The sequence below is a fragment of the Corvus moneduloides genome, chromosome 5, assembly GCF_009650955.1.
Source record: "Corvus moneduloides isolate bCorMon1 chromosome 5, bCorMon1.pri, whole genome shotgun sequence".
NCBI classification, from domain to species: Eukaryota; Metazoa; Chordata; class Aves; order Passeriformes; family Corvidae; genus Corvus; species Corvus moneduloides.
The window spans coordinates 22,875,696-22,893,648 of record NC_045480.1 but is presented as its reverse complement, the minus strand read 5'-3'; the positions used below and the strand labels follow the sequence as shown (position 1 = coordinate 22,893,648).

Sequence of the window (17,953 nt, the reverse complement as noted above, 5' to 3'; positions counted from 1 at the left end):
ATAATTTCTCCATTTCTAAAATATGTGCCATGAATTAATAATGGAGTCATGATTTATTTAAAATTAGGCATTATTATTACAAAGGGTACCTATATTTTCTATGTGAAATGCATGCTCAGGGGAAGAAGGTGGCTTTCTTTTTACTAGGGAAGAAACATCTCTACATCTTTTTCCACTCTCTGTCTGATGTCAGTCTGCCACAACCAAACAGAAGCTTTAATTCAGGTATAGCTAACTACAACATTTACTGCATGCAATTTTTTACAGACATAACACAGTGGCAATCCTTCTTAAGGATTCTCTTTCCCTGCTTCAAAAAGCCTGCTGTAATTGCACACACTGCACTCCATTACTGGCCTTAAGAATGCCCAACTCCAAGAGCAGCTGACATATCCAAGATGACCTTAGGAGAGTCAGCCTTTGCAGTATCAGCTCCAGGTTTGCATTATGCTCAGAAGATACAAGCTATGTAAAAGCTGTTACATAGCTTATCTATTGTGAGGATTGCAAGAGGAACAAATACCACATTCCTTACTTGCTTCTCAGTTCTTGGAAAGTAGTTTTGCTGCTCACCTATTAAGGCAAAGGCATTGCCAGCCACACCAAAGCAGGGCAGGAGTGGAGGCACGTGTGGAGTACCATAAGAAGCTATTACGCTACTACTCCATCATTACACAGACATGTTGGCAGCAGCAGCACCTTCATCAATTACACTGTTAATCATGGGGCAAAGTCTACTAGCTCTCTGTCATGGTTTGGTCCTTCTGCTCTAGTTACAGGTAATTCATTCACCTGGAAATTTTTGTCTGCTGTTACTAGTTAGTGTAAGTATACATACCATTCTGCAATTGCACAACTACCTACTGACTTGCAGTAACTTTCTAAAAGCTTTCTTTAGAAGCCCAGTGTTTCAGGTAGTACTGTTTTAAACTATTTAATATAAACTTATTTTGAATATGGAAACCAATTTGCACTAACAAGTAATGCTCTCCAGAGAAATAGGCGAGTTTCAGTTAAGCTTTGGTAATTGCAATTAAGTTATCAAAGAAGTAACTGCCATCTGTCAGAACATCTGCTTTGGTGTTTTCCACTCCAAACTCCAAGATGTGAAAACGCCACCAGAAGCTGCAAATCTTGCTTTACCGTAAACAACATAGTCCGGTTTTCTGCAATGTCAGTTGGCTGCACAACACTGTGTCCATAGATGAGTTGACTTTTTAGGTTCAGTGAAATTGCATCTTCTTCAAAAGACCTGACAAAGCTGTTACTCCTAAGGCTTCCCTCTTGGAAATCCTTCTTAAAAGCAAAGGAACGAAGTCCAGGCTGAGAAAAAGATTTCCTAATTGGCCTTTTTTCCTCCTCTTCACTGACTAAGGGCTGGAATACAGACCGAAATTTGCTGCTGAAAGAGAAGCCTCCAAAGTTATTGGAAGTTTCATGTTGCTGGGATGATGAGTTGAAATCTGAATTTTTTGTACAACTTGCACGATTAAATTTCTCAATGCATTCATCTATGAGTGCTGGAGGTGCATTTTTATGTGCTACTGTTACCCGTCCACAGAACAGCACCTCAAACTTTTTGGCAAAAAGGTCTTCAACATCTGAGAGATTACTCTGAAACTCTTCTTGACGGGCAATTTTTCCAGCTTGTCGAATAGAGCTTATAATCTCAGGCACCTATAGGTGGGGAAAAAAATACACATTAGCATCCGGTGCTTTATGACAAACAAATTGCAAAATTAAGAGGCTCCCTTGTTGTGATTTTCCTGGAATGGACACTTTGATTCAGTTTCAAAAATAAAAGACCAGTTGAAGTGATCTTGTATTTATTCAAGAGACACATTATAGCAGTTAAATACTAAGAGGAATTTCTGATTTATCTCCTTGCTAGGAGTTCACCATCACCAACACTTTGTCAAAAGAGCTTTGTCCCTTGATACGCTCATCATCTTCAGTAAAACATTTGCCCCTGAAGCAACCAGTATAACATGACAAATTCCATCTCAAAATGAAAGACAGAAGTACTTCAGAAAGCATATGAGAAGCCATGGACTAATTAACTGGTAAAGTTATTTTTTAATCTCTGTTATTTTTCACTTCCTTCTCTTACTCAAACACTCATGTCACGTAGGTTAACGAGTCTCTTTCAAATTTGCTTTCCCCTTCATAATAGCATATTACACTGTTATGGCAGTTTGGTGGGTTTTTAAAAAAAATGTAAATAGCTGTATTTTTTAATAACTATATTCATTATTTTAAATGTTCATTTTTATTCTAAACGAGTGTCCTAAGTGACACTCTTAAGTAATACTACCTCACATACAGTATGACTTGCAGGGCATCTCCATGAGACAGCAATCTGCTACAGGTCACAGATGTTGTAATTAGAACCCAAACTGCCATGTGACACAATTGTGGTGACAGTAAACGGTCTCAGTTGCTGATATGGTTAGAAGGTAGTGATATGCATATGCTGTCTGCTAAGCTGCTGCGAGGCCAAGGCCTAGTTACATCACACTGCTTTGCTTGAGCCAGGAGATTAAGGTTCTTCTGCAGTCTGTGCTGCTCCTGCTGTAACGAAATATGTGAGGCCACCATCTATATCTATGATTACAACTGCTAATTCTGCCAGCTGTTTTATTTACCCAGGTTACTTTGAGAAAAATCCATTCAAAGTTTGCTAATTCCCTGACAAAACAAATTTCCCCTGTCAAGCATCAACTGGAACTTTCTTTACTTACAAGTATTTGATTGCATATAGTACAGGATGAAGTCCAGGCGCAGCAGACTAAAACAGCAGCCCAGATGAACCATCTCCCTGATGAGAAAAGGCATCCCTAAACCTAGACAATATTTTGGAGACCTGGACTCTGGTTTTTCTCAGACATTTTTATGGTTATCTATTGCTTAATCATAATGCAGTAATGTCATAAACCAACTGACAAAACAACAAAGGACTTAGAGGGAAAAAAAATTGACCACTGAAAACTGAATTAATATTCTGGGTGCTCATAAAGACCTCAGTAGGATTCCTTTTATAGACAAGGAAACAAAGATAAAGATATGGATAGGTAGGTAGATAAGTAGATAGATAGATAGATAGATAGGCACACACATAACTAGTGGATTTAAAGCAGTAAGGTACATATTACAAAACAAACAAGGAGCTCGAGAAGCATTACTTCACCCTTCAGTGCAAGGCATGAGTCATCAGCTAATCATTCAGCAAAGACAATAGGGAAGAATGGTCAGGAATTCATAAGTCCATTCTCTGATATGTCACAAACCAGTTGGGAAGCCTTGGGCTCAGGCAGCTTTGTGCCTAACTTCTTAATCGTATACAAGAAGAACATTAAGGATCTAACAAATCTTTAGTACCTCAAACAATATGCATTTGCTCTACAGTGAGCTTAAGGTCTACCTCAGTTTTATTTACCCAATAATCCTTCAAAGGAACAATTGTTAGTGGCATAACATATCAGAATGACAGTAAAACATAAAACTTCATTCTACCCATGTTTGAAGCTGCAACTGCTTTAGCAATTTTTAATAAACATGTTTTACTCTTGTGAGAGTGTCTGCACTCACCAGCCACAGGCAATTTTACTACTGAGTTGCCCAGGATACATGCAGAGACCAGCAATCCCAACTCCGCTTTTGCTGAGGCTGCAGAGGCAACAGCAAAGGACTGAGACATTTTCTGAACTCTGCTTACTTTGGTAAAGCTAGGAACATCAGCTTTCACCCAGGCAAAGAGGGCCACTATCTCAACACAGTTAAGCTCCCCCAGCAACACACATGTCAATGCCTATAAGCACAGTTTCCAGTAGTGCAGGTGCTGCAAGGGTTGCATCTGAGCTAAAGCCCTGACAAGGCATTAGGGATCCAGCACATACATGCAGTTACTGAATTTAACTTCTTCAATGTTTTCTGTTATCAAACACCTTGGACATTGACAAAATAGCTATTCAACAGTGGCTATACTTTATATACAGGCAGTGGTTAGGGAAAGACACTACACCACACAGAAGGACTCTGCAGTAGTTAATAAACTTGTGTCTGAGGAGACCCAGCAGGCCTGTTGATGAAAAATCAAGAGGAGTATTTATTTATTTATTTTCACACATGCTAGGGTTTGAATCATGTCATTGATAAGTAACAGCTGGCTTCCGTGCTACACTTACTGAAAAACACTGACTCTTCTGTTCTCACTTACAGACCTAAAAAAATTTGCAGCCTGCTAATAAAATTTTATTACTTCTGATTAGGCAAATGATGCAGCACCAGAAGCAGCAAATCACCACCTCACGTTCCTGTGATGCTTACGTATGTTAAACATTTATCTATTTTCATTAGTAAAGACAAGATCCATGATGAATGAAAAAAAAACCCAAAATACTTATTTCCCTGGAACTGCTCTTTGCCTGATCAAGATGTGTGCTCTTTTTATCTACCTGTACCACTCCAGACTTTTTATGCAAGTATTGAAAATGAACAATCCACTTGCCCTCTGTATCCTCTGACACTGGCTCTCCAAGTAAACAGACCTGGATGCTGAGTATATAAAAATGAAGTAAACAGTAGTTATAAATAAATATATTATAATTATTTCAGGTTATTAGAATGAAGATGAAGCCAGAAGTTTATTAACCACAGCTGGAACATTTCCAGATTAAGCAGCATGCCACTGGGTGATCAGTAACCACATCTCTTGCAAACTTCCCAAAATTAATTAAGATGTAAACAGAATCAGGTTTTATAGCTCTTCAATTTGTATCAAAAAGCAGCAAGGATGAAGTTGCTCCTGAATTAAGTTAATGTTGCTTGGAGTCTTTTAAAGCTTGTGGGCTCTTTCTGAACATAAGAAAGAAATCTTTTTTTTATTACAAAGGTGGCCACAAGCTGGCATGGATTACCCAGAGAGGTTGCAGAGTCTCCATCCTTGTAGATATGAAACTCTGACTGGACATGGGCTGAGCAGCCTGCTCTAGGTGATCCTGCTTTGAGCAGCAGGCTGAACAAGACGACCTCCTGAGGTGCCACCCTATGTCACCTTCGTGATACAGGTACCAACTGCTTTTATACATACCTATTGGTAATTGTGCCTACTGATCTGAACTTGCTAAGACAGTGGGGGAAGACTGTTGCACACAGGTATGATTTCTTCCTGCCATGCAAATTCTCTTTTCTAGCATACTTCTATTCTTAAGTGTTTTCTGACTTGTTTCTTAATATAAACATGTAATTAGTGGATAAAGATTGTTTCTGTAATCAGAAAAACCACTACTGCTGACCTAAAAATATTTCCCTAAACCCACAAAACTAAGTATAGAACATCAGTGTAAGCAACAATGAAACTTTACCAAACACAGAGCATTACCTTCTTATTACTTGAAGCCAAACAAGCCTGCTGAACAGAAGACACAACTGAAATGTACTAGGGAAAAGGTTTGTGATTGGAGTGTCTGAATTAGATACAGAGAAAAGATCATGTATCTATAACCATTAAAAATAACACTGGACTTTTGGGTTTTTTTGAAGCATACCACATTATTTCTGCTATCATGAGAATGTTTACTTTGCAGGGACAAAGCAGGGAACTGAAATGCTGAGTATTCTTGTGGCCTGACTCATGGGTATTCAAGCAAAATACAAACCAACACCTAGGACTTCCTAGTGCATGTTACTCATTTACAAGACAAATAACTACAGCTTCTATGCCATGCACCAAATCATGACAAAAGGCAGTAATTTTTAAGCATGCATGGGTTTGCTGCATCTGAAGGGCAAAGAACAGCTCTTTCCCCTCACATAATTTGCAGCTGCATTTTTACCCCTTGAAACTAGCAGTCACCCTGTAAGTTTACATACAAGCATGTAAGAGGTCAAGGTCTTTATCCTGTCAATAGTATTAAGAAAGAGTTAGGAACTATTTTAATGAAAAGAGCCCAGTAACAGCTGAATGCAACAGCTGACTTTTGGTAAGTAAGACCAGACTAAAAAAATATTCCTCTTTTCTTTTATACATAGTAGATAAGAAAGCAAAATGTGCCACATAAAAAGGACTGCTAACACATCAGCTGGGAGGACTAGGTGAAAAAAGTGGAATAATTTATTATTCTAGATGTTATGTAGTGTTTATACCTGCAGTATAAATCTACCAGTTTACACCTACCCGTCTCTGCATTAAGGCTTCAGGTCAGTGAAAGGCTCAAGCACTGGCTTAACGATTTCAAGGACATAGGTAGTTTTGTTTAACCCAAGACAGACCTGTGCTAACAGGAATTGGTCTTATGCAACAGAGTCCAGAAATTTCTGGAGACTGAAAAACATTAGGGTCAGATTCTTAGGCTGAACCTCAGAAGGCCTCACACCACCCCAGCTAGAACAAAGCCTCAAAAATCTTTCACAAAGCTCTTGAAACAAGTAGATGTTTTGATTGAATTTTGCTAGCTTACTCAAGTGTGAGAGGACATTTGAATTATTTTAAAGTGCTTTTACTTGCTTTTTTTTTCTGATCAATAGAGCAAGCTCAATAAAATGTGTCAAGAAGTCTAATACTGTTTGCTGTTAGTATCTTTCCATCTTTATTTTAGTAGAGAGTACTGCTACAGAAAAGACAGGGTACCCAGCTTTTTAATCATGGGAGAAGCTATACAGTTGTATCAGGACACATAGCAATATTTTTGTCACCCAGAAGGTATTACAATCATGGAATATTTTGTAAGAGTAGTAGAATGAAGACATTAAAATAATTTTTTAAACATACACCACACTTATAAAGATAATACAGCACAGTATTTACTTGCATTTTTTAAAAAGACTGCATAAAAGTTTTTAGTTCAGTAGTTTGATATGTAATAAAAAGCAGTTGGTCTGTTTCCTGCATGCTGCTAGCAAAATAGCTGTGCAGAAATCAATGCAGATCAGCATTTCCTGTCCTTACCACTCCTTAACCCACAGTAGCGGTCAACTGACTTCTTGAACACTTTTTTCCACCCATAGGATTTAAAGTTTGGCATTTTTAAACCTAAAGCATTTTAATTAATATCTTTCACAGGTACTCTTTTTTCTTTTAAATTGCGGTACTGCACAATTTCTCCTTTCAAAATCACAGAATAATTTAATTTGGAAGTGACCTCTGACAGTGCAGTCTCCCACATAAAGCAAGGCAAAAACTTCAAACTTTGATGAGATGCTGGGGGTCACATCCAGCTAAGTTCCAAGTAGGAATACTAAGACAGAATTTCCTTACTTTCTGGCATTAGCAGAAATTCAAGGTAGACAAGAGTTATACACTTTTGCAGTTGATTTCTATTTCAGTGAAAGGCCTTTTGTATCAGGTCTTATATCAAGTGTCTTCACAGGGCTTTTTTTCTTCTGTTGTCTTGCTTAGAGACTAGTCTGCAGTCTCTTACACCTCCCTGACTTTTTCCAGTCATTAACTTCAATTCTTGTTTTAAAACCTTTTACCCATTGACCCTTAATAAACGGTTCTATGGAATACTTTAATTACCACCTTTCTTCATTTGCTATTTGTTGATTTTTATTCCTCCCACAAAGCCACTTTCAAAACCAGATTTAATTCAGAGAACAATAAAGTTACAGCTCTTTCAGTCCTGTCAGTTTTTCTGTGCATAGTGAATGCACCAGGGGTAGAACCAAAGGGACATTCTTACCAACAGCTCCCTAAGTACAGTCTGGCAGGTGCACAGAGAGACAATTCACTTTTACTCCATGACTTCACTCCTCAACGTGTATGATCCAAAATTTTCCTGCTGTATCCTCACTGCTCATGAAACACCTATAAACCGTGCAACTCTCAGCAGCTTCACCAGCCACACATGCTGGTCTAGCACTTCTCTCTATAGCACATAAGATGCACTGGGTGTCTCACTTAACCAGAGAACTCATGAATGTCTTTTGAAAAGGAGAACAAGTTGGAGCACAACCAGAGGGCTGGGAGAGGTAGCCAGGGTAGCAGCCAGCAGGACTAACCACACTGCAGGTGTGCTGCTTAGGAAGGGCTGTGAAACCTGCAAAAGCAAGACAGGGGTGCTGTTTCAGCCTTAATAAGGGAGAGTTCAACAGCTGAATATCACCATGGGCCCATGAAAGGAAGAACAATCATACACATGCCTACTTGTGGGCATGGTTTGCTCAGTAAGGTTCGAATTGGCATTACACAGAGAAAGCGGTAAGTGAGGGTGAGGAGACTAAGACTCAAATTTTGAAGGCATGCATGTAAGAAGCTAATGAATCTGCACTAAAATTCAAAGGCTATTGTGTGGGGGGCAGAAGAGAGTCATCAGTTTAAATCTAGTTCTGTTTGACCTGGATGAGTGGACGAATGCCACTAGCATCATCTGAGATGACTCTGACACAGCACCAAAAGTGGAGCTCCATGTAGCCAACACATACTCTTACAGTTTATACATTATCATAGAAAGCTGTAAAGGGGACTAGACTTCCCACACACATCAAGTGCTACCTCCAGAAGACTGTTGAAGTACTGCAGACTGATGTCATGAGTACTGTATGCCACTTTCACAGTATCACATTCCTTTTAATATTACAGACAAATCTCAGCTCAAGAACATTCCCCATGATTCCTCAGCCAGACAGAAAAGAGTACACTTGCAAAATCATGCGAGTTTGAGAGCACTTAATGTAATTTAAAGAGGCACAAAAAGGTTTTCTTTCCTTTCGGAAAAAAAAAACCCCAAACCAATATTTGCAGAATCTGTTCATAGAGTACTGTAATCAAGCTCAGAAATAGAATTTAATTGTACTCAGTGTTCTAGTGAATTTGGGCTGTTCTGTTTTGTGGTGGTGCTTCCTCCCCAAGAGAGATGCATCATGTTGCTGACACACTTTAAGGATTTTTCTTACACATGTGTTCAAGACATACCTTATTTGAAACCTGAAATACAACAAAAGCTGGCTACTCTCCATAAATAAACTGCCATGTCCTAGATTGCTTCTTACTTTTGGACCCTTCCCCATGAAAATGCATGACCCAAAAGCAAACTGCAGTTGGGAAAGTCTCCATGTGCTTTTAGACTATCTCCAAATACAACAGCACCTGACTGGCTCTGAAGGGAGCATTCCTACAAAATCTGCTTCTGGAAGAATAGAAGTATACTCTACCATATACCTGGTGGGCTTAGTACATGGTGTTCACTAATTCATATTTGCCCAGCCCTTTCTGTCCTTAAAATTAAAACCACTTCTTTTCATTCTGTACTGCTTTATCAGCTCTTCCATTCAGTACCATAAACTTGTAAGGAACAATGTCAAAAGATATTTCAAATAAGGCATTAACATCTTCACAGGGTTATCTTCTCCATACTTTGTTTCAAAGGTTTCTTTTCACACAACTTCACATAAGAAAACAGCATTTTAAGACATAAAAGTAGTTGCTGGTCATACCTACAGGGTTCCTGGCTCACATTTTACAAGGTGAGTACTGAACAACGAGGCAACACCTGTTGTAAGCAATAACTAGAAATATCTGTGCTCATTCATTATCAACAGAGATTAAATCCTTTTTTTTTGGGAGAGGTGCAAGACGGAATTGCAAGCAGCTTCCTTCACAGGGTTGAGACAGGCCTGGGACTTTACTGGAGGCTATGGGGTGGGAAACAGAAGGAAGCCTATTCTTAGATAGCTATAAATGGAAAAAGAGAGCAACGGCATTTTAAAGCTTTCAGGACAAGACTTCTTTTCTGTTTTGATTTTTTTTGAGGCGAGGGAGAGAATTTGTCTTTTATAACTGAAAGGCAATAACACGATTAAACAGGAAATGAGGTACTAATTTTTTTTTTGAAAAATTATTAATCAGATTAAATTTCATTTGTACAATAGGATACAGGCTCTTTCCCGGTCTCCTTTGCTCTTGGGCTTCTGGCAGTTATCAAAATGGTACAACTGGCAAAATAGGGGTTAACAAAACAGACAGAAGTGAATACAATTTCTTTGCAATTAAAAAAAAAGCCTGAAATTCTTCTGTCCTTTTTATCAATATCCAACTCCAAACAAGAAGGGAGGAAAACTCCATTGCTGATGTGTCTCCTTATTACAACTACAGTTATTTCTGATACAACCTTCTTGATAGCTGACCCAAATGCATGTCAAAATCCCCCTCCCTTCAAAATTTATTTTGAGAGTCTCATGGAGGAGGGCAGAGAGGGGAAGTCAGCCTATGGATGCTTTTGATTGAGTGATGTGCAAGTTTTATCTGCAGCAGAGTGAAACACCATCCCTCTTACTCTGACAACAGAGCTGACAGACTTCCTGAGGAAACAGACAGCCACACAGACCTTCCTCCTAGGGCTGGTGGGAGGCACAGGGACAGATGATATTTTTAATCAGAAGAATCTTACTGGAACATTAAACTTATAAAGGCCCCAAGGGAACCAGAGTGAAGAAGCTGATCAGCTTTTTCCACCATTCTGCCTGACTGGTAAAAAATCCTGGTGAACTAACTTGCTTGTGGATGAGCACACTTGCTGCTTTTCATATAGTAACAGATTTCATCTGCCTCAGGTCAACTCACAGGAGAACAGGATGGGAAAGTAATGACTAAACATCCCATGAAAACTACTCTGACTTTCACTTAAAAGAGCAGTTAGTTCACCAGTTTTCGTCTTTCTCTGCTGTAAAACAGAAGAAAAAATGCTGACTGAATTATAACAACCTACAATAAATAATTTTTATATGACTCCATGCTTCATAAACAAAACCACATCAGCTGCATGAACTTTGTCCATATATAAAAAATATGCTTTCGTCTAAAAAAAAAAATCAGCCTTCAATGACTGTACGTCAAGCAGAAATGTTGCTCTCACAGAATGACAAATTCTGTAGGTTATATTCCAACGGGACATACCCAAATCTGAAATTCCAGCACATATTACTGGTTCAGGTTCTGGGTACATAGCACCAGTTTTAAAGAGAGGCCCCTTGTACATGCATAATTGTCTAAAACTCCAAAGCACTTCTACAAATTTCCTTTTCCATTACTTGCATCTGAGGACATTGGAAGCTATAAAAAGTACCACAGAAACAAAACCAGCATGAAACATTTAGTGCCAACCATCCAAATTTCCATGACAACAGCTTCAGTGAGCTCACCTCATTGGTACTACAGCAGCAGACCAATAGTTCAGTAAATGTAGAGAGGCAACCGTTAAGATCGGGTAAAAGTAAGATATTTGGCTACAGAGCTCCTTGAAATAATCACATAAACCCCCCAAAATGTTTGATTGAAAAAGAAAGGAGCTGTTTAGTTAGCTCAGCTTTGCATTTTCAGAAGCAGGGAGTGCGCCTGTGCAACTATGCATAAGCAGCCTCTTTTCCCCAAACCTGCAATTTCACAGAATATCTGTACCTGAAAATCCTGTTTGGTAGCTGCATATCAAAGGTTTCCCCTGGAAAAAAAAAAACCATGCTTTGGTTTTAAAATGTGATCATCGACACTTGTGCTTACACACACAGTGTCCTGAGAATGGAAGACAACAAAGACTTTTATGCTCTCTTCACATTGCTTCAGTTAATAACAGACAGAAGCCACAGAAATTCCAGATAACCTCTTCAGCCCTGAAATTTTCACTCATTTAAACAGAACTAAACCTCATTTTGTGATAAATTTCACTGCATGTGACTTCCAGTCAGAAGTGTTTGGATAACGCACATGATGTGACTCTTGGGGTGTCTTGTGCAGGGCCGAGACTTGGACTTCATCCTTGTGGGTCCCTTCCAATACAGCTTATTCTGTGATTCTGTGAAAATGCTACTATTGAATTTCTATATTTATGCATTAATGCATCTCATGATTAAGTATTGTAACTTGGTTAAAAAGCAAGAATAACTGAAAACAATTCAGATACAATTCAGTACAGTTAACTCAGTGATAAAACCAATACACAGTAGCTAAAGTCATTCCCTTGCCTCACCTTCTGCTCTCTGAGTTCTGGCTGCTCTTCCCAGATCTATGGCCTCACCTCCCCATAGAAATTAGTAAGCATCTCTTGACATATTTTGTGTATCTTAACTGATACATAAAATACTACCAAAACAGAGGCTGAGAATTTTTTTCCTCTCAGTCATTGGCATCCATAAGTATTTCAGCTTGAACAGTTGATCTGTAAAGGCTTCCAATGGGAAAAAAAAAAAAAAAAGCCAAGATGTAATTCCTTTAATTGAATAATAATTGTATAATTCCATTGAGGATTTACTTGTTAAGTCATTAGTCAACCTCTGTACACCACACACAACCTCAGCTCCTTCAAATTCAAAATAAAATGGTTCAAAAGACTTCTTAAAGTACTTAAAGCCTTTATTAGATGGTACAGTAAAAAAGTTCCAACAACCCGTTAAAGCAGAGGTTTTCTCAGAAATGCTGCTGCTTCTACATTAAGGATGATGGGAAATTACAGACTGTAAAGAGGTTCTTTACCTGACTTTTCTCTAAGGATATTTATGGGATCCAGAGTGGAACTGCTGCTTTGGTGTTCTCAGAAACACCTCTAGTACACATAAAGACAGTTTCATTACAGTAGCCTTTCAAAAAAGTCTATGACATGAAACAGTATTTTAAATCATGAAATATAAGGCAAATAAAGTTAAACTGCAGTGCTGCAGATATATGTATATATGGCAAAAAATCCAAACAAACCCTTAGTTGTATTATGCATCTTTGATAGGACCTGGGGTTTTCCCTGATCCTGCAGAATTTACTAGCAGTTTTGCTAGTGGTTGGCTCAGAACGTGTTAACCACATGAAGACAGCAAGCACCAACTTCCAGAGTGCTTTTCAGCAAAGAAAAGCAAACAGCATTTGACTAGAGGCTAAAAGTTCTGTTTTGAATTGCAGAGGACAGAACTTGTACAAAAGAGCAAGCTCAGCTACCTTGTCGGGCTTGGCTTGTTAAATCTGAAGGTCAACATGAACCTGAAAGAAGATACTCATGAGAAATATTTCAGAAAGGCATAAATGATTCAAGAGAAAAACCTTGCTAAACTGCAATCTACATGGCCAGGAATTTCTCTGTGGAAAGCTCTACTCCTTACTAAGCACCCCTAATGTACCTGACAAATGCAGAGGACACTGCCCTACTACACCTGCGCAGCCACATAAAAGCCATGTGAGTGACTATATTCCAGCCCTCTCCCACCAAACGGGGAACATCTAAGCAGAGCAGGTGCAATTCGAGCCTGGCATGCAGAAAAAGAAATGGAAGGATGAAGAATAAAAGAAAACCTTTCCAAAGGGAACTTAACTGCTGAGTAACTGAGGGGTTTCGCCACCGGACTGACTTCATTTCAAATGCTGAGCACATATTCCTCAGTCATCACCCAGGCCCCTGCAGGGAAAGGCAGGGAGTGACTGGCATACAGAAAACAGTGCATTTTAACTGCTTGGTATTTTGTGATAATCTGCATTTATCTGAAAGCTGTCAATTGGTAGCAACATTTTACCCCAACATAAACTGACCTGGAGAATCACACTGAGAGGAAACATAGTGTTCTGTGACAAGGGCATTGTGCAAACTTGGGCACCAAAACACAGCTCTGGCAGAAATCTGCACTTTCTCTTTGCTACGTTGCTGGCATCCAGCCTGGGAGACAAGCGAGGGTCTGTCCTTTCAGCCCTACCCACAGCATCAATGGCTTCAAGGAGATTCTTCCACAAGGAAAACTATGGCTTTTGAGCCTTCCCTCCTCAGTGATTCCCAATTCTTGCCTGGCACTAGTTCTCTATTAACTACTTGATTCTTGATACAGTATGCAAGTATTCAAATTAATTTACCAAAAGGGTTATGAGGGGTAAATGCACTAGCACAAACAAGAGTTGCACTCCATAAAATACCACCACCACTTACTCACCTACCCAATCCTAAGTAAGATGGGCTTAAAAGTAAGACAGGTTTAACAAATGTGTAAGATTTTTTGCTTTAGACAGTGTTAAAATGCCTGGTTATGATGGCTCCTGAAGAGACCAAAACTTGATTTGTTTGACTAAAACGTAAGTCATTCACTGAGGGATTAAAGATGCCCAAAGGTGCTCAACTTTGCTGGAAGCTGTTGGGAATAAAAGAAAGAGGCATGTCAGTTAAACTGGAGCAAAACAACCTCATAAATGAGTGTGATATACCCTAGAACAGACCAGCAAAAAAGCCAAGATCATCCTTTCAGAACACTCTTAAAAAGGAAAAAAAAAGCAGGAGGGGATTTCTTGGCCATCCTGATTTTCAGTCTCTCATTCCTCTTCATTCCTTTGCAGAAGGCAAATTAATTTCATTTGTAGCTTCTGACCTAAACTAAGAAGTATATTATTATTCCCATGCATGCTCCTCCAGAGGTCTACTAGGCACTGTTTATAGAAAATAGTAGGAATGATGGCAAAACACCAGCAAGATCAATTCTAACACAGCATATAAAGCTAAATTAGGATTACAAGAAATATAAGTGAAATTTCCAATATTATTATGATTACTTCTTCAGTAATGTTTCATGGCACATGCCAAGTAGTCATGGCTCGTTGCACTGAATAGGATAGAAACTTTGATGGCTTGAGAGCTTCCCAAACTGAGGAAAGCTCATAGGCCATTCTGACTCAGAAATCCTTGAAGAAAACCCAAGCCAAACTAAAACTTACTTCTTGTTTTGTTATTGGGAATTTCAGAGCATCTACTGTAAATACACCCTAAAATCTGATTTTCACAGGAGAAGGAATCCAAACAATCAGCTGCTCAACTCAAGGTCCAAGATTAGCCAACCCAGCTCGGGACAGCTACACTGTAACCCCACCCTTTTTTGCCAGTGCTGGTGGCACGTAGTTGGAGGTTCCTCAGGCTTCAGCAACACACTCTTGCTCTCAGTTCCCCTTAGGAGGGAACTGGGAACAGGCCTTTCCCTAGCTGAGAATCTGAGGACACATTTGCTCAAAATTCTCTATTTATACAATTTCTTGCATTAAGAACTGTTTCTATTTCTTCAGCAATCAGTTCTCTAATTCTGGTTGCTGTCAAGCTGCTTCGGAATAGAAACTTGCATTATAAAATTAAGCAATTTGTAAGGAAGTAAGACTAATTTTTTTTTTTAACTAAAGCTGTATTAAATATAGGAACAGAAAGAAAATCACTTTTAACACTTATCACTGTATTAGTATCTCCTACTAATTAATTAATGATGTGCAAGTTTACCACTAAAAATCTGCATGTCTTTTTTTTTTTGAGACTGAAAGCTCTGACTTTTTTCAACCCCACAATGATTACTTTTTGTAGCAGTTACTTCAGTGACCTAAACTGAATATGAACAGTCTTTGTGTATCTACAAAAGCAACTGCATTTTCTACTCAGAACAGTGCAAACAGTTTACACTTTCAAGAGACTATGCTTTTAGGTGCTTAGTCAAAGGTTTCCCTTAAGTCAGTTATCTAACTTTGTACCAAACCATGCAGGAAAAACAGGTATAACTATTCTTTTTTATTTAAATAATTTTAGGAGACCAAAACAAGTCAGTACTTTAGAATTCATTATCCACAGAGACATCATTCAGGGGTTTAGCCAGCATCCATATGGCCAATGGGGGCAACATCAATCTACGTAAGACTCAAGTAGAGCTTTATCCTCCAGCCCAGAATGGGCCCTATGGCTGAGCCTGGCAGCACTGCAAAACTCAGCCCTGAAGAGCCTGTGTGTAGGTAAGAGACAAGCTGGATAAAGCTGCATGTAAAATGTGTAAAGAAGATATATTAAAAGGTAATGTTTATACAAACACCAGGAAAACCGATTTTATAGCACATGGGAGTAAATTCCTTCACATGTTGCTTCATCTGCAGGCCTGGCGACTTGCATGGTGAGTCTAAACACTTACGTTGCTCAAGTGGGGGGTCACTCATTTTTAAGTAATAGATGCAAGGGGACAGCTTTGCTTCGAGGAGAGCAGTTTCCTCCTCCCCGCCTTCCCTGCCCCCCCCCCATCCCACAGTCTTTCCCTGTTCTGGAATGGGCCACCATCTTATAAAAACTGGAAAGGCTTGCATTTGTGTTGAAATCCCACAGCAACAGCTCCTACATTTTTACTGATCAGATTTTGGCAGGCAGGAAAGCTTTCTCTATTCACAAGCCTCATTTGATATGTCTAAGTACACTGCTTTGCTTTCCCTCCCAAATTAGTGCTGACAATTAATGGGCATCAAAAGAATAAAACTAAGTAGTTGTGAGGAGCCAGCATTGAAATAATTAGTTTTGAAAGCCCAGAAAGCACTCCTAAAAGCAGTTAGAAGTGTGTTTGTGCAAGAGCTTGTTTCTCTAAAAACACAATGAGCTCCGTGTGCTACAAGTTCTGACCTCTTCCAAGACCAACTCCTCTCCGACCAGCTGCCTTGCCCAGCTGACAAGTGAACAACGAGGGAAGGAAATGGGGCATCCCTTGGGGGCATCCTTGAAGTACGTACTCAGCGGCACCGCTCATCTTTAAGAGCAGCCATCTGTATAGGAGACCGGCACATTTACAGGAGTCGGCACGGACATCAGCCGGTATCGTTCCCTCACATAACACGGCAAACCGGGCCTCATGTTATGCACGAGACAGAGCCTGAGACATGACAGCAGAGGCAACTACACGTGCTCCACCTAACAGGTCTTCACCCAGAGAAAAAAAGGCAAGTGGAAAGAGAGAAGGATACATTTCGATTTTTCAGGGTGTGTCTAAAATTCAGCAGTCTCCTTTCAAGACAGAATAGAGCAAATCCTTCTATCTGAGAATTTGAACAAAGGCAACAGTCACATATCAAGCAATTTCCTCTTACCATCTTCCCAGGGTTGGTATTCCACCTGTTAAATATTCAGGAACAGGGAAATAGAAGTAATTAAGCAACTGACCATTTACACCTGACAACAGAGAAGAGCGAACCAGGTTTTATGTGGTCTGCCTAGCAGCCTACGCTGTCTGTTAAATTTCAAGATAAAGTCTTTTTCCCCAGCTAATTCATTCAAGGAACCTACAATTCTTGCCTGTCATACAGCTGTTTCACACACTTGTCCTCTTCTACACGTTAAACTGTGCCTCGAGACAGAATATCATTTGCAGCTCATTTTAAATTCAGAATGACTGTTCCATTGGAATTTTTTTAAACAGCAGCTCAAAAATATATTCTAGAGATCTTTAACCATCTTTACTGCTTTGCATCCATATGTAATTTCAGTTACAGTGGAAAATCCTACTGAAGCCCTAGACACACAGACGAAGAAGCCACCATAACACATGCTTTACCACAGTGAAACATGTAAGTGTCCCACTAAAATCCAACTTATTGTTCTTCATAAATTAAGAGCATGACAAAAAACAGGGAAAAAACGAGTCCAAAACAAACAGTGGGAGCGCTGTTACACATTCCTCAGAGTACACAAGTAGCGTTAGACTCCAACAGGCACTAAGATCAGGCCTTCTGAGCAGTTTTAATTACAGCTCTCCCCTTTTGCAGATCCGCAGCAACGTTGAACAAGTCAGCCAGACCTCCAGCTTCGCTTTTAGCCCCTAAACCCAAGCCACGTCTGACAGCAGGTTACCTTTACTGGTCATTTGGAGTGCCCCTCCTTTTCCCTGGCTGAACAATACAGCAGGGCTCTGCTCCCTTCCCAGAGATGACTGACTTGCCTTGAAATTACACGCGAATATCTGCAAGCCCTACGGCTGGACTTTGCTGCCCGAGCGCGGAGGGCGGCGGGCGCCGCGCCGCCTACCTTGGCCACCCAGCTGAACAATGGTGACATCCTAGGGGCTCCGGCGCGGCGATCCCTGGCTCCGGTCGCTCCTCTCCGCCTCTCCCGCCCGGCGCTGCCGCCGCCTCATGCGCCGGGAGGGGACCGGCCCGCCCGGCCTCCCGAGCTGTGCCGGCCGGCGGCACCGCGAGCGCTCCGCACGGGGACACTGCCCGTGGCGG

The 17,953-nt window shown here is 40.0% G+C and overlaps 1 protein-coding gene across 11 annotated transcripts in view; it reads right to left on the bottom strand.

Annotated features, from left to right (window-relative positions):
• TBC1D1 (TBC1 domain family member 1) overlaps window positions 1-17,953 on the bottom strand; it is a 100,726-nt gene that overhangs the window by 50,947 nt on the left and 31,826 nt on the right. For 9 of the 11 annotated variants that reach the window (XM_032108979.1, XM_032108978.1, XM_032108987.1 and 6 more), the window contains exon 3: window positions 1,144-1,677. In XM_032108979.1, the coding sequence (XP_031964870.1) occupies window positions 1,144-1,677 (534 nt within the window). Of the gene's footprint in view, window positions 1-978; window positions 1,119-1,143; window positions 1,678-17,753; window positions 17,920-17,953 lie in introns of those variants that run through there. The other 2 variants (XM_032108985.1, XM_032108986.1) reach the window with 2 other exon arrangements.